This window comes from Pygocentrus nattereri, chromosome 13 (assembly GCF_015220715.1).
Source record: "Pygocentrus nattereri isolate fPygNat1 chromosome 13, fPygNat1.pri, whole genome shotgun sequence".
Lineage (NCBI taxonomy): Eukaryota > Metazoa > Chordata > Actinopteri > Characiformes > Serrasalmidae > Pygocentrus > Pygocentrus nattereri.
In genome coordinates, this window is record NC_051223.1 from 15,186,513 (window position 1) to 15,209,936 (window position 23,424).

A 23,424-nucleotide genomic window follows, 5' to 3' on the forward strand; every position below is an offset into this window, starting at 1 on the left:
GTGAGCTCAGGTACTGATGGATGGATCACAAACGCCACTCCAGCTCATCCCAGATGTATTAGATGGAGCTCCATTACTCCAAAGAATGCAGCTCTGTGGTGGGGGACTTAATATCCCTTTAGCAGATGGCGCTTGCCATGGTGACATATAGGCCTATGTGTGGCTGCTCCAGAGTATCCCAGCCCACTGGCAGTGATTTTCTATGGAGATTATACGAGCTGTGTGCGCCGGGCTGAACGCCTTAGTCAGCACTGGGGCCACCTTAAAGTAGCTTAAATCACAGTAGGGGTGTCTGGATACTTTTGGACATATTGTGTACACGAACCTTATAACAATTCTGAAATACTTTAAAAACAGAGGATTTCATCCATTTCTATAGAGAGCATGAAAACTGCAACCTTCTTCAAGACTGTCCTGTCTTCAGTCTTTGGTACTGATTGAAGTGAATCATTCCCACACAGCTAGAAACCCGAATCCATAAAGATAAAGGAATAATAATCAGTTGGTAATCTGAGATCGTAGTAATGAGTTACATTTGCTCATGCTTGAGCACTACTCCGATAGATTTGCACTTTCTGTTTTAATAGTGTAGTACTTACATGTGTGAGCAGTGGATGTTTCGCTCATTACTCTGCTCCATTTTATGGTCATTCACACTTCTAACGCTTACTGCGTTTAATTTATTGCATTGCAAATTCAGCACCTGGACTTATTTGCTGTTACTTACATATCGTACATTTGAGTTTTAGCATTTTATTTTAGACCGAAAGGATTTCAGAAAAAAGAATAGTCTTAACAAAGTTTACTTCAGGTGCTGATGCGTGCTGGATGTACTAAGACGTTCTGCTGCATCGATTATTTTCCTTTTCTCATTTCTTTTTTACTCTTATTAGACTAAACCGTGGAATTACCGTGGAAATCGGATTTTAATTCACGTTTTTGTCGTAATTTAGTGACTGAAACAGCTATTATATATGAGAGTCAAGTGTCCGTGTAAGTCGGCGGCTAATCTCCAGCTCGCTGTTTCAGAGAGTATCACATTATTCTGACAGATGGCGCTAAAGAATAAAGATTTGTCGTTTTAAAAGGCTGGTCCACGGTACCTCTGTCCCGCCCCGTGGACCAAAATTAACATTTAACGCCGATGACAGAGAGCTGAGTGTGCGTACATTCACAAATCCCACCTGACTCTCACGGTTCATGATGAAAACGACCCCCATGCAGACTGTCACACTGAGTCTTCGGTTCTTTTGGAGACCCCTCATAGCAGCTTGTACTCGGCCTTACTTTTCTGCTTGCGTAAGCATTTCAGTAATTTCCTGCCCTCGGTTGCAGGATTGTCGAGCGAAGGGGGTTCCTACAGACTCTCTGAGATTTCTTTTACATTTTCCCACAGAAAGCACTCGTGCTGGCGTATCTTAGATTTTAACTCAGACTTATTGCACTGTAGAAGAGATGCAGTGGCGGACTGAAATGCGAAACGCCTCATAAAAAAACAACACAAAACCCCAACGTTTTAAAAGTAATCTGCTGTAAAATATTGGACACTTCCCTCATTTCAGAAGACACGTGACTCTGGAACAAAAATGAGTTCGCGTGTGTCCTACGTGTGTGTGTTCCTCCGCCACCGGCTGAGGTTCAGTATCTATACTTAAAACACTACAAACGCAGCTACTGCCAGGGTTTAACTGCTTTTCTGTAATGTTACAGTATATTGAAAACAATCATAATTTTGTTCACAGTAGCGTTATGTGTATAAAAGCGTTGCAGCTCGGGAACTATTTAATGCAGCGGAGTGCTATTTCTGGCTGAACGCTGTTTTTTTTATTTTTTTATTGGAAGCCATGATGGAAGTTGAACAGGAGAGTTTATCGGTGGAGAGTTAAAGGAGAGAACGGAGCCGAGCGTTGAGCAAAACTGCCTCATGTAATTCGATTGACCAGGCCTTTTCTGTCTTTTAAATGTTATGGTGGAGGCTGTCAGGTTTCTCCTCATGCTTTGGAATATTGACGACGTGGACGTTTGAACTTCGCTGCCTTTTAATTTGATCTTCTTTTTAGAGAGATGTTCATACGCGCTAGCTCGCTAGCTCTCCGGCTAGCAGTTCGTTAGAGCTTCGCAGACGGAGAGAGAGCGAGTGTGTGTGAGAGTGAATGTGTGCGAGTGAGTGAGAGAGAGTGTGTCTGTCACTGCTAGTATATTCTGGGTTGGAGACGTCGGAGAGGACCCTCTCCGCCTTTTTCGGCACCAATCACGGCGACTGCGGCGGACCCAGAGACTTGGCGAGCTTTAGAGATACCGAGACGCGGAGGAGGACCGTCTGTCTGTCCGCCTGGAGGGTTTGTGGCCTCTCGGTGGGCTTTGGGGAGCCGGAGCCGGGCCTGCTGTGGCCTTCTCCTTTACAAGCGAGCGGCAGACGGCTCACGGCCGCTAGCTAGCAGGTAAAGAGCTGGCCAGGCTCGTTCAGGGGACTGCCAGAAAGCCGAGGAGAGAGAATAACGCTACTGACGAGGCGACGGCGGCGGCGGTGGCTTTGCGCCCGGAGGCAACGATACTCTCGCTTACCCTGAAAACCATAAAGACTCCGTTCACAGCTATGGCTACGATCATACAGAAGATGGTCAGCCGAAACAAAAGGAGATACCAGGAAGATGGGTTCGACTTGGACTTAACCTGTATCCTCCTCTTTCTATTGCTCTTTTGTGGTCTCCCTGTTCGTAGGTTACACCGCGGATGAGGTGATCTGCCCAGCTTGCTTCTTGTCCCCGGTCCAGAATGACCAGTTAGCCCAGTCCAGCATCAGTAGTAGAGGAGGCGAGCTAATTAACCTACTTGTGTTCACCCTGTGCTGGAAGTATTGACATTGACATTGTCAACCTGTCATCCAGAGCCAAGATTTAGTACCTGGTGGTTTGCCATCATGTTTAGATGGCTTGCTTTTTGCAAATTAAAGCCTGCAGTGTCATTGTCCGTTTAGCGAACTTGGTGAAAATTTTAAGATTGCACATGTAGGTCTTTTTTCCTTTAATTCACACTAAGCGATTTTATACAGTGGCAGCTTGCAGGCTAATGTTGGCTACACCAGTCCTGGTCTCAGCAGGACTCCAGTGTCAGCAGCGTCAGGGAGCTTTATGCTGGAAGGTTGCAAGGTAGCTGCTATATATCCTGTCATTGTTTGCCCAGTCGATTTGCTGTTAAGTGTGATCATCGACACGAGCTGTTTTAATATCAAAATAGTGCAGAACAGGACAAGAGCTAGTAGGCTTGCTTTGCGTTTGAAACAAAAGATTTATCTTATGCGACGCTCAGAGGATCCAGTGGCCTACATAATGCAAGATTAAATTCACAATCAGAGCTACACAAAGGAGCATTGCATCAGCTGCTTGCAGAACATGGCTGATGTTAAGAGCCGTTTTAAATGATCAAGAATGTGTAACTCTGCAATACCTGCAATTAAAATGGGCACTGAACTGATCTGCTTCCCTCTGTTTTCTGGAGACATAGTGGTGCATTTTCATTTTTAACACTTTGCTGGGAATGTACACTTGAATAGACTTGTTATATCTGATAATGACTGTCTGAGGTGAAGATGTTGGAAGTTGTGGTTGTGGTAAGGTTTGGTTGACTTTGGAGACCTCAGGGAGAATTTTAGGAGGAGAAACAAGGCATAGCTCCGTGATTTGCCTGTCAGATTTCTGCAGGAACAGTGTTTTTTTTTATACATGGGGTATGCTACGTCTTAGATGGAATATTTTAGCAAATTTGTGCCTTACCACCTTTTAGCATTTAATTATTATTTAAAATATTTATTTATTTATTTGGTCTAGTGTCCCAGTAACCGGATGAGAGAGAAATGCCTGACACACTGTGGCTGCAGAAAGGGAATAAACCTTTGGGAGCAAGTGAAAGTCACTGAGGAGTTGCAGGTCTCTTTCCATGTTCATGTGAATGTCATGTTGGGTTTGGAGTACAATGGAGCACAAGGTGTTCCTGTCAAGCAGTCTCCTGCATTTTTGTGAAATTTAGTTGAGACCAGTTACATTTTGAAACCAAATCTTGCAGTAGCCAGTGAATTAATGAACCCTGTTGGCATGCGTTTGTCCCTGCCCACTGGCCTGCTGAATGGCTCCACTGTATCTGTGTATCCTGCATAAGGTCTCAGTTCATCATGTAATCAGTTCCTTTTATTTTCAGTGTGAGCTGTTTGCTCATGATTTGTGAAATTTTACTGTAGTCTCCTTGCTGAAATGGAGTTTCCCTTATTTCATTTTATAGATGTCCTTGTTTATTCTACCACCCTAATCAGTAGATACAGAGGATCTTTCTTTACACCCTGTAGTTAGCGGGTTGATTTACTACCTTAAACAAGAGATATTGTTGAGCATATGTTATGCTGCACATTTGACTTGGATCAAGAGTTCTTGAAGCTTACAAAAGTTTCGAAATCACAGCTCGAAATAATTAGTGAAATATACTAACTGTTACATTTTTATATAAGTAAACGTGTCTGATCACACAGACGTAGGCCAGATGGTGTCATTGAAGCTATAGGCTATAGCGGACCACATGGGATTACTGAAACGAAAGGCTATAGTGTTACTGTTTAGGAATAATCCATTTTCTTTTTGAAGTGCATATGTGCATTGACCCATCATCCCTTTTTAATTTGCATTCATTTGCGCTGCGCTTCATGCTGGTGTCGCATGAAACAATTTCCTTGTTTGAGGTCATGTGTATACTGGCATGCATGCAGTTAACTTCCCTGCTGATTTCAGTCACATGTAAATTTTATATTCTAAGAAAAAAGTAGATTTTGTAAAAATTGGAAGTACATGCTGTTCTATTTTAAAAACTTTGCTATGAAGACTGAAGGCTATGACTCCTTTCAACAAAAAAAACACATTAAAATCCATAGTCCAACTGTGATTATTTGAGTTGCAGTGTATATATACATTCACTTTTCATGAATGTATCTGCTGACACAGATGCATAAACATTTTATAAGATGCACAAATTGAAACCTACATTAGCATTACAGCAAAATGTAACACTCACTCATTTGTATGGGGTTACAAATGCAGGAAAAAATGATACACTGCAGACATGGTAGCCCATACTAGCCAACTGTAAACATGTCAGCAAATATTAGTATAATCTACACATCTATTCAATGCGAGTGTTATTTTTTTTAAAAATATCTGGGTACCTTGATGACATTACATTACATTTAGCAGACGCTTTTATCCAAAGCGACTTACAATGATGATTCTGCTACCATTGTGTATCTCTAGTGATTATTGACCAAACTATTACCCACCATTTAACATGAACTATTTGCATAGAGGTTATTAGCCTTATTCGTTATTAGTGTATTTAGTTAGATTTTTTTAACTGCCAGACAAAGAAGAAGTCTGGGTGAAAATACTGCAGAGTCTGTGAAAACATGCATTCATTGTATGGCTGGAAGAGCACCTGTGATTTGTCAGAACATTCAGTAAGACAATGAGGTTTGCCAGTGTAGTTTTGGTGAGCTATTTGCTACTGATAGGTTGAGTAATGCTGCTTACAGATATGTTTGAAGATAGTATTGCTAATGAAGTAATTTCACTTCTTAATGCAGAGGTTCCCCTGTTTCTATTTAGTGTTTGAAAATCTGCCTTCAGCGGAAAGAATTATTGGATGAAGCCGGGATTTTCAGAATAGTATAATTGAGTATGCTTTATTTTTTTGGTTGCATAGCTTATAATCATTATACATTAGTTGTGACTAATCCACATCATTCATATTTTTTTTCCAAGGCCTGTTGGAATAGATTCACTGTTTGGTTTGTATTTATCTACAGATAGTAACTTGTTTAAAAAAATTATAGCTCATAAAACTGATTTATTGATGTGATTTGTACAGAATGTGTTCAGCATTCGAGCAGACAAAATGGAAATAAGCTTCTGAAGAGCAGCACTGTTGCTGTGATGATGTCACCTGAGTAGATGCTAGAACACCAGGAGAGCTTTGCACTCACACCATTTCTGAGTGCTTGAGTTATGCAGTGAAGAAATGTGGCTTAATGAAAATCTTAACCCTACGTAAGTCTTATTGTTATTGTCGGCGATTTAAAAAAAAAAAAAAAAAAAAGTAATTTCAAATGAATTATTTCTCACTTGAAAGAGGCAGAGGAATTCAAAACTTTCAGCTAACACCTTATCTTTGTTGGTAGAAGATGGGGTATTTTACAGTTTGAATTTGATATAAGATTCATGTACATAGTCTCGTTTTGTAGCAAGAGGTCATTCTCCCCTTTTTTTCCCCAAGTTTGTCATTTTGGGGGAAAAGTAAGAATTGCAGACTCAATCTACCAATACGTAATATAGATCGACTGTAAATGTTATTTATTGCATAAATTGCACTGTAATGGAATAATACAGCTAAATGGAAGTAATAAATGTTGAGTTCTGGGGGTTAAATCCAACATGTTGCAACATAAGTTGGCTGAAGTAAAGGGTTTCAGAGGATTTGCCTCAGTGAATCTTTTTAGGGGAAACAAATATTTTTTAGGTCAACTTTTCACAGTTCTTGCTTGTTCTGGTATTTCTGACAGTTACAGAAACATGTCATTTTGGCCAAGAGCAATTTTAAGCACAAGTCTGTTGTGGTGTTAAAAATGTGAGTCAGAGGGACGTTGCTTTCTTATTAAAGACAGAGTCCACTGCAGGCTGTCATGTGCATCTAAATTCAGAAGTAGATTGGACGAGAGGATTGAACATCTGTGTTTAGAAGTGCAGTCAGGGTTCACAGCCTGAAACAGGCGGTCATGATACAGTATTCCCACAATAGTTATTTATAAGGAGTCTTCATCTTTTGTGAGTGGAGTCTTAGTCTGTTCAATGATCATTAAAAATAAACTATGAAAGAAAAGCTCATAACACACTTACACATTCTGACGTAGTGTCAGTGGAGTAATCTGATATATGGCACTGTTGTATGATGCGCAGTACTGATGTACTTTGCTGGGGTTTTCAAATGTTACTTTGGTGTCTCTGCCTCACGTTACTTCGTTAGCTGCTTTCTGTGCAGTCAAGGCTAATAGACAGTGTCTGAAGCCTGAGCTATGTTAGCATTGATGCATTTTGATGGCTTGGAGTCAGTATGTACTTTTCATTGGTTTTATGTTCTGTAAGTAGATTTCTTCTTAGAGAATATTGTTGTAGGGAAAGAAACATTTGCTATTGAGTGGATACTCATGTTGAGAACATGTTAAGAACATCAATGTACAATGTGTGCAAATTTAGCAATATCAGGAAATAGAAATGGCAGATGTTGAGAAATTAGATCTTGTATCTATACCTGTTTTGTGTAAACATTATATTGTTAATATAAGGTAGACTCAGGGCTGCTTAGGTATGCCAGGTGATCTGTAGAGAGAAGATATGTTTTAAAAAATCTTTAGAGTAAATTGGGTCCAACGCATAATCAGAAAATCAGTTTCTTTTTAGGAAAGCTAGTCTTTGATGGTAAAATATATCATGAAATAAAAAAAGAAAATAGATTTCACAATGAATTGAACAAGCATGATTATGTGCCTCTGTGTCTTGTGTGATTTGCAAAAAGAAAACTGTCTTGTGTTTGAAATATGGCTGCAGGACCTTGCGATTGCAGCACACCTTGCAATACAGGCCACAAGAAGGTTTGAGATTTAGTCATTGTTTGGAAAGCTTATTTGCATATTTTAGCCTTCTTAGCATCAGTACTGCTAAAATAATGCCTTTTTTACGATAATGAGTAAAGATTTATTGTGCCAACCCCCATATTAGAAACAAGTCTCTTTCCAAATGGTAGATACATGTCACTATTAATGGGTAGACTGAAGTGAAGGTATTCAGTTACTGGTTTGTGAATGTTTCTCTTTTGAGTTTAGTCCTAGATTGAGCTGCATCTGTGATAAGCGGCACTCTGGTCCACACTGTATGTATGTGCTGCTTCGGTGCTCTATGTGTGAATGTCAGGTGGAGAGGACTGATGAGCTCTCATGGCGCTTGTTATGGAAAGGTGAGGAAGGAAAGCGATTCCAGGCTGGACCGAGGCTCAGTGTGATTTATTTAGTGCCCCTGTGTGGCCTTCTGGGTTAGAGGTCTGTGCATCGGTCTCTTACTGCGAGGCCCATCTGTTCTATATTACCCAGGAGCCTGGTGTCCGGCCTCTCACTGCACAGGCAAAGTAGAATGCCACATTAGATGAGCACCGAGCTTCTAGCTTGAATTATTGTGACTTTTGTGTGTGTCTGGCTTCCCTTGTGCCTAAATATTTGTGTCTTGTTCTGTAACACAATCCTTGGCTTATCATTTCAGTTTTGTAAGTGCATTACATTAATAACATGGCATTCTTGAGTTTTTTTTTTCAAACTGAGTTTGCTAGCTTGAATGATGTGTCCTTTGCGTCTGTTGTGCCTGAAAGTCCACGTCCCATTTTGTACCGCAACCCTTGCCTCACCTCTTGATTATTTTTTTTTAAAAATTCATACAGAGCTAGTAACTCGTAATGTTCTTGATGTTTTGAACGTTTTCTATGTTCTATTCTATAACAACCTTTGGCTAATTCATTTTCAGTTCTAAGGAGTATAAAACCTTTTATAACCCATAACGTTTGTTTTTCAGCTCTAGAAAGTAGCCACCAGGTTGAAAATGGACTGTTACCATAGCTTCACATGCCACGTTATAGGGATACACTGATGGGAATTGTGGGTTTTTGGTGGTATTATGTAGGTGCATATATGTATGATAAACATTTATAAGCTTTGAACTAGAACTAGTTGGATTATCATTACATCTGCCTGTCTGCCTGTCTGTCTGCCTTTCTGCCTGTCTGCCTGTCTGCCTGTCTGTCTGTCAAAAAGATCCACCAGGCTTCAAATGTTATACTACAAAATCGAATGGCAGTTTTCCTTGGCCTTGCAATTGTCCAAAAGCGACATCACTTGGTTTCCTTAATTCTACAGTACAGATATTTATCCCAACATAATTGCTATGGGCTTTCCTGCTGAAAGACTTGAGGGGGTCTACAGAAACAACATAGATGATGTTGTACGGTGAGTGTTCTTTGCTAACTCTTCTTGGAAAGAGATCCAGATATCCAGTGCTGAACTTTGACTAGCCTTTGTTGTAACACACAAAAAATTAAAAGGTCTTAGATTTTGTGATGCAGAAGAGATATCAGCTGCTTTAAGCATCTGGCTTTGAATCTCATTGGCTTTGATCACTTTCCCTCCATCTGAATAGGAAGAAGAAAGGCAGTTAGTCAGATTAATTTAAAGAACATTGTACATGCAGAAATGGAGTATACTTACACAGCGACATCTGTTGGGCTGCAAATTCTCAAACTGGATCAGACCAAATATGCTGATACTTGTATTGAGGATATATATAAATAAAATTGTGAAATAATGATTATCCCTGAAAGCAGATTGGCCATATTAGATATGTAGAGAAAATACTATACTGTAGATTTTTTTTTTTTTTTACAATTTAAGTTGCCTTTGTGTATGAATGACATGAACTCCCAGGCATTTGACCAAAAAAAAAAAAAAAAAAAACTGAAATGGTTTGTTTTTTTTGTCAGAGTACTACGAGTGTTGTAATGGTCTGCTGAGTGCCGATGGCTGTGCTGCTATCAGGCAGTGGTTTTGGGTACGATTAGTGGGGCATAGAGACAGATATGACGTGAACAAAATCAACATTGCATGTTTCTGGAAAAGTAATCATTATTCTCTCTCTAGGTTTCTGGATTCAAAGCATAAAAATCATTACAAGATATATAATCTGTAAGTATATATTCAGTTCTATGACTTCTACTATTTTTGAACCATTGTGGGGAGGCTATGCTGATAAAGCTGCCTAATAAAAAATATAATTTGCATTTGCTTTGTCATAAAATATAATGCCTAATATTATTATAATATTTACTTACAATGGCTATTTTTCTTCTTCTAAAATCCTGGGGTGACCCCTATTACAAACTGTATGTTTTGTAAACTTTAATTTTCTTTTAGAGCAAATTACATTATTCAAGCACAGAAAAGGCCTGCTATGCAACATAAAGTAGATGATCTAAAATCACAACATTTAAGCTTTAAAAGCAAACATTTGTTTGGTTTTGCAGTTACCTTTCTCCTTTATAAAGGCTGAATATTTTACTGCTCAGGTTCTGTCTGTTCTGATACAGCCTGTGTTTTTCATTTGCAGATGTGCAGAGAGACATTATGATGCTGCCAAATTTAATTGCAGAGGTAAAACTTGCAAATAGTTACAAGGTGTTTATTTGTGAAATAGAATTAACATCTATGCAGTCACTAACCTTTTTTGGTTCACCTGCAGTTGCACAATACCCATTTGAAGATCATAATCCTCCCCAGCTGGAGCTTATCAAACCTTTCTGTGAAGACTTGGATAAGTGGCTCAGTGAAAATGACAATCATGTGGCTGCGATTCATTGTAAAGCTGGAAAGGGCCGGACAGGTGTCATGATCTGCGCATACTTGTTACACCGAGGGAAGTTTGGAAAAGCACAAGAGGCTCTAGACTTCTATGGGGAAGTCAGGACCAGAGATAAGAAGGTAACGTCCATGTCGTAATATTTGTTTGTTTATCGAGGATGATGTTGGGTTGCATTTTCTCTGTACAAGGTGTTTACACTTGATCAAAGTGCTGAGATATTGAATTAATTCAGATGTTATGTAGGGGTATGCGATATAATGCATCAAAGTGAAGTGAAAATTTTTTTTTTATTAACTCTTTTAATTAACAGAAATTTGGTTGGCCAAATGTTTCTGAATAGTACAAAAGTAATGCAGTCAGATTTTCTCTCGGTGTCTGCAGTGACATTTTGTTTCTAGCAGGATCTGAGCTCAGGACTCTTTTCTCTAAGCTATTGGTAGCTAGCAAAGATAGTTTCTCTAGATTGACGAAGAACTTCTTGTATGTCGCTCTGGTTAAGAGCGTCTGCTAAATGCTGTAAATGTAAATGGTGAAATTTGAGATTTGTAAATTGGCTCATGTCCCAAAGAACTGAGTTGTTGTAAGGTCAGAGATTGACACCCTTTTGTTATAATGCTATCATAAAACTCAAGGAGGGTCACCTGCTATACTGATGTAAAGTCTGCAACAGTGAATCACTTGAACTTAAGATTCGTTTGGTAGAAGTGTGTATCATGAGGCTGGCTGATGTTTAGTCATGTTTTATTCATTCATTCATATATTTATTCTTTTTTTTTTTTTTTTTTTTTTTGCAGGGAGTGACAATACCCAGTCAAAGGCGATACGTCTACTACTATAGCTACCTTCTGAAGAACCAGCTAGACTACAAACCAGTGGCGCTGCTCTTTCACAAGATGGTGTTTGAGACAGTGCCGATGTTCAGTGGAGGGACTTGCAGTATGTACTACTCTCTCTCTTTCTCCCTCTCTTGCCGTTGATCTGGTTTTAGATTACTGAAAGTTTTGGCTGCTTTGAGTTCTTGTCTTGTCTCTTGGGGTGGGCAACATGAAGATAATTTATCATGAAAATGATGACATAAGTCACAATGTGTTATCCTTCACACATCTAGAACAACAACAGTTTTATGCTTCATGAAGCTATAGATATTTAGACGTGTTTTAGAAAGCCTGAACACCAACCAGTAGCATTACTCACATTAAGAAGATGGTAGCTAGGAGGTGATTGGCTATCTATATTTTTCGTTTATGAAGTATGGTGGATAACAAAAGGAGAGAAAAAATTTCTTCTACATATTATATAAATAGAAATATAATAGTTGCTGTACTTTTTTCTTTGCACTTCTGTTTTTGTGTCTGTTCAAACTTGTCAGCAAACCACAGAAAATCATAGTCTGTTTGTTGTGTTGTATGAAGATTTTTGAAGTTGTAGTGACATTTGTGTTTTTGCTATTTCACCCATCCCTACAAGCTCATGTTTGCAGATACACCATGATGCTGGTTTATCATACACTAATATAGGGACCCTGATTTTGTTTCTCTGGCCCTTGGCCTTGTAGCTTCTTGTATAAACCAAGCTGTGTTCGAGTGTGTGTGCCTATGTGCCTGCCCTCTCCTGCTTTAGTCTGAGTGGAATCTGCCCACCTTATTTTATTTATTAATTTTTTTATTATTATAACTTTGCTTTGCCACTCTTATAGTAACTTGCACTCTTTGGTTAGTGTAGTCTCATCTTTGTGTAGTGTAGTTTCAAAATCTTTCTTTTTTTTATTTTTCCCCATTTCTTCTTTTTTTATTTTGTGTTTTTGTGTTAATTATAGGGATTATTTGTGTTAATGAATGTTGGAAAACTAACAATTATCCTTCACCAGTCAACTGCAAAATACTGTCAAAGATGAATGTATAAGACTTGCTTTCAGTTTTTTAAAGAAATCTGCAGGGTTTGTTTGTTTTGGTTTGTTTGTTTGTTTAACACCTCCAAAGCTCAGTCTTAGCTGTTGGTTGTAATTTCTGCTTCATCATAATTTCAATATTTATAATATTATATAATTACAAATTTGGTCACCTATTCATAAAACCTTACTTCACATCTTGGGTGTCAACTTTGTGTTTTCTTTAGTAATACTTTCTTGACATTTACACATCCTATCAGTGTCATAGCATTAATTTGTCTTCTCACAGTGAAAGAATGGACAGAAAAATCTCAAACATGAAAGCTTTACACTTAAATTCCTTTGATTTTACTCCTCATGCCATGAATATTTTATCTAATCTCCTCATAAGGTTAATTATATCACAATCACACAATTTTAGCTGATGATTAATTGCCATATAAATATTTGCAATCAACAATTTAATTTTTCTCTTTTCATTTTTACAACTATTTGTTCAAGTACAAACCTAAAGTGGCCAAATTGGCTGATTAGCTAGCTTGTTTCCTCTGTGCGTGTCCCTCAAACCTGCCCACATGAGACTCATGTAAACAGTGAGGAACTCTTAATACTGCTTCTTCAAAGACTTTGAGGATTTCATGTGTGGTCAGAAGAGAGAATTGGCACTAGGGTGTAAAAACCTTTCCCAAATGTTTTTATAAACATAATTTTCAGTTACAACAATTAGGTTGTGCTGTGTAGAATCTGCTGTTGTTTGTATTTAGTGTTCCATGTGTTGGTGTGTAGCTTGTTGGAATAATCCTTTGGGCTGTAGAAAATGTGGTTTTGGTCAGCTGTTCATTAGCATGTCCCTGCAATTTTCTGTATCTGAATATCTAGCACAGTGTTGTTTTGCTTCTTTTTGCCCCTCTTGTAATTCATGCAATGAAAAATGGTTGAAGTTTTTGTTCAGTGGGTGTGTGAGGTACTCTGTGATGAAAGTGAGAAACTAACTGTTCAAAAACACTCTGCCTTGCAGATCCTCAGTTTGTGGTGTACCAGCTGAAGGTGAAAATCCACACATCCAACCCAGCGCAAACGCGACGTGAGGACAAGTACATGTTCTTTGAGTTTCCCCAGCCTCTGCCTGTATGCGGGGACATCAAAGTAGAGTTCTTCCACAAACAAAACAAAATGATGAAGAAGGTACGTGTCAAATCAGTCAGTCAGAGCCTCTGTCAAAAGTAATTGTCTTTGTTGTGTACAGTACTTATGAGGTTGTGTATTGTAGGGAGCAGGGAATACTTTGGTTTCTTGAATTAATTTTAGTGTTGTAAAGCTTCAAAATGGAGCTTAAAAGTTATGACTGTTCGTTGTTTTTTTTTTTTGTTTTTTTTATTAAATGTTCCCCTTAATGTTCCTGTAGACTCAGTATTTTCATCTGTCGTATCGTTTAATTAGGACAAAATGTTTCACTTTTGGGTGAATACCTTCTTCATCCCTGGACCAGAGGAGAACTCGGAGAAGGTGGAAAATGGAAGTTTACTGAAGGACCTGGATGGAATCCAGTGCACAGAAAGGGGGGAAAATGACAAGGATTACCTAATCCTAATTTTAACCAAGAATGACCTGGACAAAGCCAACAAAGATAAAGCCAACAGATTATTTTCCCCAAACTTCAAGGTGAGTTCTTCAAGGTTGGAAAAAAGGGGAAAAAAAGTCCCTCAACTTTTAATATGTAGTATTTGAGTATATGCATATAGTGAATATGTGTATGTGGTGCATTTTAACTGAATGAATTTTAACTACATAACGGGCACTTTTTAAAGCACATCCTAATGTCCGTTAGCAGGTTTTTTGGTGTTTTTTTTTTTTTTTTTTTTTTTCCCCACAAACTACTACTATTCCTAACGAAAATATAATAATATTAATATATAATATTAATAGTTATATCAAGAACACACATTGATTACAGGTTATATAAAGTAGAAATTATTCAGTATTGATTAATTCCTCTGTCACCACAGACTACTGCTACAGCTGCTTGTGTTGTTGTATACATACATATGTTTAAAAAATGTTTGTTCATTTGAATCAAAAACAACGCAGCATGCAATAGAACCCATTCCAATGTCAACATCATGCTGCATGAACACTTTTTTTTACTATATTTTTGTTATAGCTTACTTTTTTTTTTTTTTAACATGTGAGGTATTGTTCTAATTTAGGGTGATGGTTAAATTAACCTTTGGATTTATTCATGAAATGTGGTAGAAAGTGTGCTTGAATTAAGAAGTGGAGTTACTAAACAAATTCATCAAACACAAATTTAACTTTTTCCAAAAAATTTATCAGCTAATATAAAAATAATAACAAAAACACACTTGAATTTGAATGGTTCCTCAGACTACGCTGATTTTATAAAGAATATGTTGGGTAACCAGTCACAGTGGGTGAAATAAATCGAATCTAATGTAAATATTTTTCTGCAGAAAAATGGAAATTCATTTGCAGGCCAGATTAAGGATAAATTGTACATTCATGTTGGTCTGTATGAAGCCAAATCCAGCCCATGTGCTGTTAGTTTAAGGCTCCTGCTTTAGTTTTTTAAATTCTGAGAAAGGCTTTGTGTTTTTCTACAGGTGAAGCTGTACTTCACAAAGACAGTGGAGGAGACGTCCAACTCAGAGGCCAGCACTTCCACATCTGTAACCCCAGACGTTAGTGACAATGAACCGGACCATTATCGATATTCAGACACAACAGACTCAGACCCAGAAAACGAACAGCTTGATGATGATCAACACACACAGATAACAAAAGTCTGATCATTTTTTTCCCCTCTGGGAAGAAGAAAAAACTATGTAAAACAGAGTTGTAAAAAGGATAAAACTTGAATATGAATTGAAAGCAAGTACTTTTTTTTTTTTTTTTTTTTTTTTTTTCCCCTCCCACCCCCACTCTCCCCACTCCTCCTTCCCAACCCTCCCTGGTTTTTCCTTTTTCAGAACAGAAAACAGTAGTACAGAAGTGGGACGTTTTGTCATATGATGCCTCCGTTTTAGGGACCTTTTTTTTTTTTTTTTTTTTTTTTTAATAATAAATTTTTATTTGCAATGCATTGAAACCAACACGTGTGCACACTCGTGCCTGGAGGGGATGGAAGATGAAGGTTCAGTGACTATTCTCAGCTCCTTGTGGATGCAATTTTTGACATCACACAGAAAGGAAGTCCAGTCAGGGGATGGAAGGTCAGGTTTGGAGAGAAATTCTGAGAGAATGTGCTGCCCCACTTGCTAACAAGGCCAGTGCTTGAATCAAATGTCAGTCCTCCGCGTGTATGCGCCCTCCTCTTCTGCACCATGCCTCCTGTCTTACCTACTGTGAAAAGCTTCTCATGCTGTTGCAGGCTAGCCCAACCTACTCCTCCGAAAAATGCTTGTTTAATCAGAAGGCTTCATTTTATTCATTTGTCTCTATGTAAGGGCGTGTCATTCTAACTGTACGTTCCCTCTTACCTTGTCCATTGACTGAAATTTATTTTTTTTCCCAAACATTTTTATAAGTTAAAGTAGTGAAAATTTAATACCACAGCAGGGAATCTGGCATTGCAATAAGGTTAACACTTTAGTTGACAAAGGTTTGCATGCTATTGGAGTTAGTGTCCACGTTGTTAATGTTACACAGTTTTATTACTGCAGTTATTCTTGGTTGTACTTCCTAAGAAACCCCTGGTGTCATTTAAGAATTTTTATTAGCAGCTGATTTTCCAAATGGCATTCCACATTGTCATTGTTTCTCCTGCTGTGATATTGATGGTATAGCTGGAGAGGCTGTCCGTGGCATTATATTTTATGACACATTAGTTTCCCCCCCGTGAAACCTGATGATGTTTTTAAATCATTGTCAAGGACGAGCTCGTTTAGGGCTTGTAACTGTTCACGTTTTATGCTTTATGATGTCAGTCGTGTGCACACAAGAGAGGTCTGTTCAAAGTTTATGAAGCTGAAGGATATGAGAGAGAATTTGTGTAAATGCGCAAATGCTAGCTTGCGTTTTTGCAGAGGTGTGGATGATTCTGTATGTGTAGAGAGGGCGTTATTAATGTCGTATGTGGAGTTGCGCATTTAAAGAGAAGGATCAACAGCGTGTCCCTGAAACCTCATGCAAGTTTTGATGCCGTATTATGCAGTATGCCCCTCCTCCTCACCGCTCATATTTCTTTTTTTTTTTTTTTTACCTTGATTTTTGTCAGACCTCAGATCTTTGGCTCCTAAATCTGTTTGTAGCCTTATTGTGTGGTCTAATGAAACCTGGACCATTTGTTTATTCAACTGTGGTGCTTACAAACTGCCAAACAACAAACTTGCAACTAAAAACTTTCGGAGCCAAGAATCTAGACCTCCTGTATGGAGCATTTGTGTGTGTGCGTGCATCTGTTTAGCCACTATTTCTGTATGATGTGTGATCTGGCTGTCTCTTCAGTGTCTTTGAGTGGCTGGGATTCTTTACAGTGTAAACCCCACTTCATAAACAGGTTTCATTCCTTTTGGAATGATGATAGTGCAGCTACAGAATTTACAGAACGTCTTGTGCTTGCTTCAGACATATTAAAGCCCTATATATGAGAGTATTTAAATATGTATAATTTCTTTTTCAGCATGCCAATTTTTTTTTTTTCAATATAAATACACCTGGCTTCTGGTGAATCATGGGGCCAGACCAGAAAAGAAGAAAGAAAAAGAAAAAAAAAAAAAACTTTCTCAGTCTCTTGGGCAAGAATCTTCAGAGGGTAGAGAGTAAGCTGCCTTTCTTCTGCTGTTGACGTAGTGGCTTCACTCTTTTTGCCGATCCACTGCACATGCTGCACATCTCTCGCCTTCCTCTAGAAAGAATATGTTTGTTCCCGAGGTTTGAAGAGGACACGCTGCCTTCTGTAATGCTACCGTACACTAGCCAACCCAGGAAAGAAAAAAAAGGACACCCTTCATAAAAAAATTTTTAAAAAAGATCCTTGATTTTTTTTTTTTTTTTTTAAGTTTTGTTTTGTTTACATTTTATCACATCACTGAAAACCTGCCAAAAGTAAGCTCAATTTTTTTTTTCTTCCATTGTTTTCCTCAGAGGAGGCGGGCCCTACAGGAGGTATTCTTTGCCTTACTTGAAGTTGACAATGCTTACTCTGCTCTTGCTTTGAATTCTACCATTCTGCCCAAGCACTGACTTAATAGTACTTATTTAAAACTACTATAATAGAGCAACATATTGTACTAGACTTTTGCACTGTTACAGGTTTTTGCAGGGTTTCAGTCAGCAGTCCACAGTATTTTTTTTTTTTTTTTCCCTCCCCTCCTCCTCTACTCTTCCCTTTTCTCTCTCCACTTCTCTGTAGAAAAGCCATGCAAGCAATGAAATATGTAGGAGGATAGAGGTGAAATGAAGTGACTTGGTATACTTTTATCCTGGTGTGTGTGCAGCCCTCATAGAATCATGTAGGACTTTTGACTGAAAGCAGTTCTTTTTAAGGAAACACAAAGTGGGGAAAAAAGAATAAAGTAAATATTTATGACAGTATTCATGCACATTCTGGTTCAAGCCCCTCTGCAGGTTTTCTGGTCTCCAGTCCCCTTCTCAAAAATATGCTGTACTACGTCTGGATGTAACACATGTTTAATGTATGAATCCATTTAAGGGCGTCACTGTTAATGATCTTACATCAGGTCACAGGCCAACCCTATTACATCTGTAGGGACCCCCCCTCCAGCCCCCCTCCCTCACCCTCACCCCCACCCCCAAAACCTCTTTAGACAATTTAGCCACAGTACCTTAACACATGAAATGCGAACATGGAGGTCATAGACACCTCCTGAAAGCTTAGGCGTCCTTTATGTGGCACGGGTTAAAAACTTGTGTGGAGCTCACAGGCAGCATCAGAAAAAAAAATTACGTTTCAGCTTTAATGATTTAAAAAAAAATCTAAAGGTGCCAGTGTGTAAGTTTCATGTCACTAGTTTTTAGCTGATTTGTGCAATATGCTATGATGCCTGTGGTTGCCACAAAGTGCCTCTTGTTTACTGTAAAAACAAAATAAGAAGAAAAGAAAAAGAAAAGTGCTTGTTTTAAAAGCTGTTTTAGAACATTTGTCATGCATGTGGATGGACGGGGTGGTAGTGTGCACTAAAATCATCTTGGACATTACGCACTGCAGAGGGCCCACAGGGTTTCGGCCCATCAGCATTTTTTTTCCCCCTAAATTTTCCCCATCCACCTTTTCCTTTGGATTCAGTTTGAATTTGGACATGATGCAAACTCCGTATATTTTCAGTCATTTGGAAGGAAAAAAAGCAGCCTTATTCCATTTCCGCCTGTTCAAATAATTTTGTGATGTGCAACAGTTGCTCTGTGTGTAATGCTATGCACTGAGAATACACAACCAACGATGTATGAAATATTGTACAGGTTATGTACAGGTTATGATGCTCATACAAATCACATGTTTGTTTGTAATTGTATGTGTAAACTGCCCTTTATCTTAGTGTTATAAGCTCCACATAAATCCAATAAAGTCTCATTCTTGTCATTTGGTCTAACTTTATTGGTGTAACGGGGTGACAAAATGGTGACAACGAGTGTACGTTTTCTGCCCGTTATGACATCTCTGGCTAAATATGGCTAAATGTTTGCAGACACCTGCTCCTTCAGTGTTTGTTCTGAAATGAAGGTTTATTTATTTATTTTTTTTGGCTGCAGAAGTGTCAGCCTTCACTCTTCTGGGAAGGCTTTACGCTACATGTTGGAGGCTACAAAAGCATTAGTGGGGTCAGCACCGCTTTTTTTTTTTTTCTTTTTTTCTTTTTCTTCTGAATCACAAATGCTACTCCAACCCTGCCCAGACATTTTGGATGAAGTGCTATCTCAGAGAACATGGTTCCACTGCTTCAAAGCCTAATGATGGGGTGTTGGGGGGGGGGGCCGTGGATCCTCCTCTAGCTTGGCACTGGATGCAGGCTTGTGTGGCTGCTTAAGAACATCACGTTTTGTTTAAATTAAACTGTGCAGTCAGTAAAGGGTTCACTTCAAAGTGGCTTAATGGACTAATGAGAAGATCTGGGTGCATTTGGAAATAGTGTATTTGTTATGAAATTGCCACTTCCTGCAGAACTTAAAATGGCTTACACTTACATTTTTGGTATTGAGCATTGTGTGAAAGTGTGCTTTGTAATATTTACTTTTCATGCCAAAATTTCACTGAAAGTAACCCCGAGTCCTTTCACTGTTGACATCTCTGAAAACCTCTCTTGTGCACAATTTACATTATCGATACACAACTGAGAAATATTTATATCAACTTGTAAATAAGATGCTCTTTGGCTACAACCATTTTCCCATAAAATACACTTGAGAAAGATGTTGTAAATCTATAATAATCTGAGGTTTGAAGAACCCATCTGAACGGAGCCTCAGTGTTCTTGTAGAGCCGGCCTGCAGATGTGTTAATGTTAATGACCTCTGATTTACCGTTCTGCCCCACTGTCTGTAAATAACAGCGTCTCCTCTGGGCCTTGCGGAGCCACAGAGGCTGCGTTTACGTGCCTGTATTCCACAGTTCGGCCCTAAGAAAAAACATTTAGTGCAGTACACTAACCCATTGGATGTGGCTTTGTGGAAGACAGTGGAGAAAATGTGAAGCTGATGAAAGCTTAAAGTTGCCTTTCAGTCTCGTCAGGATCTAATGACGGATTGTGTTCCAAACCTGATTAGATTTCATACAGTCCAGCCTCACTGAATGCTCTACAGGAGCACTGTGGAAGAAAAAGTTAGGTGACATGAACAGGCTGCTGTTTGAATGCACTCGAGGGCTGGAGCTGACTTCCTTTAAATATTCACCAGACACCTGCTCTTATGGCTTTTAAAAAGCAGCTCAACACACATTTTTCCCTGAGCTGTTCATTAGATTTCATTGTGTAGTTTCTACTCTCACTGAACTGCAGTAACTCCATGCTTTCCAGCTTATGGATGGTTTTTCCACAGAAATTTGTGAACTTCTCTGATAACCTCTCAGTGGTTCTTAGTGCTTAGTTCAGGTGTGCTTTATCTGAACTCATTATAATTTATTGAGGAAGCTACCCAGGAGACTGTGTGGGTGTTGATTTGAAGTTCAGAGCTGTTCCAGCATTTGTGATGTAGGCTTGAGAGGGAGTCGGCTCACGTGTCCAAATTTTTTTTGTTGTTTCTTTGCTTGCTTTCATTCTCTTGACACCCTTTATTCTGTAGGCTTGATTCTGCCAATTGCATGCAGTGCAACTTCAATCAAAATGCATCTAGTGAAACTTCATATCAACACCTGACTTGCTTGGTATGGCACAATGATTGAGCCAAATCTAGCATAAATGGTGAGAGGTTTGTTGACTCCCACCTGTGTGTAGTTGAGACAATCTTGGAAGACAGGGCCACAATTACATTTGCTGCTCGTTAGGATGATGATGTGGCCAAAAACATATGGACACCTGACCATCACATTTATAATGAGCTTGTTGGACATCTCATTGACACAAAATCATGGGCATTAATATGTAATCCCATCTGGTAGGTAGTGTTCTCCTGTCATCTACCAAATCCTGATCCATCCATGAGACTGCCAGATAGTGAGGGATAATTTATCACTCCAGAGTCCAGTTACAGCATACTTTACACCACTCCAGCTGACACTTGACATGCTGCATAGTGATTTTAGGCTTGTGTGCAGCTGCTCAATAATGAAAACAATATAGAGAAGTTCCTGATGCATAATTCTCCTATTCATGTTACTTCCAGAAGACGTTTGGTACTCTATAGTAGGTACTGCAGCAGAGGACAGGCAATTTTTTTATACGCTATGGGCTTTTGCATTTGGCAGCCCCACTCTGAATTTGCTGGTTTGCTGCTTCATGGTTGTGCTGTTGCTGCTCCTAGATGTTTCCATTTTACAGTAATGGTACTTACAGTTGACTGGGGCAGATCTAGCAGGGCAGAAATTTCATAAACTGACTGGTAGCAAAAGTGATGTCTGTGTTTCTCTACAATGGTGCATTTCACACCAAACTAGCCTGAATTGAGTTTGGTAACCATTTTATTTATGCAGATATTTTGTGAAATTTTTGGAATGTAGAGCCCTTCTGTCTGGCTAATTGATCAGACTTGCTGCAGAATTCCCATTACTATCCAGTGTTAACATCCCATCAACAACCACTGGCCAACTCAAAACTAGCCCATTTTTCCTGTGAAAGGTTCTACATGAGTCTGACTGGTGAAAGCAGTTTTACCGGATGAAGAGGACTTCACTCTGTCCACCTCAGAACAACCACCTCATTGTGTGATGTGTGCAGCCGGCCAGCCGCGTATAAACTGTATTTATTTCAGGGCCTTCCTGCGTGCACACTATATCCTGACTGTGTATATTTGGAGAGGAAATGCATAGGAGCTCTGCTCATGTCTCACACTCTTGATGAGACCATGACATCGCTCCAGACCAGAGGGAAGGGGGGCCTCATTCCTCACCAGCTCTTATAACCCTGCCAGAACACTGCTGAGTCATCAATACAGCCCAGCTCAAAGAGAGGAAGAGGAGGGGGGATTTACTGGTGTATATGCCAAGGTTGTGTGATGTTCAAGTGTGAAGCAACACGACAAAGAGGTAAAGTGATAGTTTGCTGAAAAATCAAATCTACAGTTTTCTTCTTATCCCACACGTACAGTCAGCTAACATGTTTGATGGCCAAAGTTTGGAAGAATGGATAACAGTATGTCTTTATGGGTGGAAATCAACACCACATCACACTAAATATTAACAACTTAGCATTTACTGTGCTGCTTTTTGGAGGAGAAAAAGCCCACCAGGTTTCTGTTCATCCCATGTGAACATTAGCAATGTTAGGAAGAGCAAGCACAGTATTGTGTTTCTGCATTAACCCTTGCATGGTGTTGGGGTCTGTGGGACCCATTTTGAATGTTTACCAAAAGAAAAACGATGCAATTTATTATTTCAACCTCAGATTCCTTGGCATTTTCTGTGAAGAACATAAAATAACAAATTTGACTTCACTGACTTCACACTGTACACCTCTACACATTTACATTACACATGGTGTTGGGTGAACCCGCAGGGGATAAAAGTGTGGAGGTGCTGTGTCTCTTCACTGTTCTCCTCCTACAAGGCCTGCTGTTAGTGTCTGTGTGTGTATGTATATGTATGTGTGCATATATATATATAGAGAGAGAGAGAGAGGGTGGGCCATTTATATGGATACACCCAAATAAAATGGGAATGGTTAGTGGTATTAACTTCCTGTTTGTGGCACATTAGTATATGGGAGGGGGGAAAACTTTTCAAGATGGGTGGTGACCATGGTGGCCATTTTGAACTTTAGTTTTTTCGATGGGAAGAGGGTCATGTGATCAAACTTATTGAGAATTTCACAAGAAAAACAAGGGTGTGCTTGGTTTTAACGTAACTTTATTCTTTCATGAGTTATTTACAAGTTTCTGACCACATTGTGTTAGGATTGTCAATGCAACCCTCTTCTCCCACTCTTCACACACTGATAGCAACACCACAGAAGAAATGCCAGCACAGGCTTCCAGTATCCGTAGTTTCAGGTGCTGCACATCTCATATCTTCACAGCATAGACAATTACCTTCAGATGACCCCAAAGATAAAAGTCTAAGAGGGTCAGATCGGGAGACCTTGGGGGCCATTCAACTGGCCCATGATGACCAATGTATCACATGACCCTCTTCCCATTGAAAAAACTAAAGTTGGATCCAAAATGGCCACCATGGTCACCACCCATCTTGAAAAGTTTTCCCTCTCCCATATACTAATGTGCCACAAACAGGAAGTTAATACCACTAACCATTCCCATTTTATTTGGGTGTATCCATATAAATGGCCCACCCTCTCTATATATAGCACACCCTGTATATGTGTATATATATATATATATATATATATATATATATATATATATATATATATATATATATATATACACACTGCTCAAAAAATAAAGGGAACACTCAAAAAACCAAATGTA

At 39.0% G+C, this 23,424-nt stretch overlaps 1 protein-coding gene across 1 annotated transcript; it reads left to right on the forward strand.

Moving 5' to 3' along the window:
- Nucleotides 1-1,848: 1,848 nt before the first annotated feature.
- On the forward strand, nt 1,849-18,931 carry ptenb (phosphatase and tensin homolog B). The gene is made up of 9 exons (XM_017705577.2): nt 1,849-2,675; nt 8,995-9,079; nt 9,767-9,811; nt 10,233-10,276; nt 10,365-10,603; nt 11,279-11,420; nt 13,391-13,557; nt 13,813-14,034; nt 14,994-18,931. Exons 1-9 carry the CDS (start codon nt 2,597-2,599, stop codon nt 15,177-15,179), a joined length of 1,209 nt encoding a protein of 402 aa, XP_017561066.1. The 5' UTR covers nt 1,849-2,596; the 3' UTR covers nt 15,180-18,931.
- The last annotated feature ends 4,493 nt before the right edge of the window (nt 18,932-23,424 follow it).

Bases quoted from the DNA above. Each gene is read 5' to 3' on its own strand.
- ptenb (XM_017705577.2), top strand. From the start codon at position 2,597: ATGGCTACGATCATACAGAAGATGGTCAGCCGAAACAAAAGGAGATAC. The intron at 2,676-8,994 runs GTATCCTCCTCT...TCTACAGTACAG, and splicing joins GTTCGACTTGGACTTAACCT to ATATTTATCCCAACATAATT. The intron at 11,421-13,390 runs GTATGTACTACT...TCTGCCTTGCAG, and splicing joins GTTCAGTGGAGGGACTTGCA to ATCCTCAGTTTGTGGTGTAC.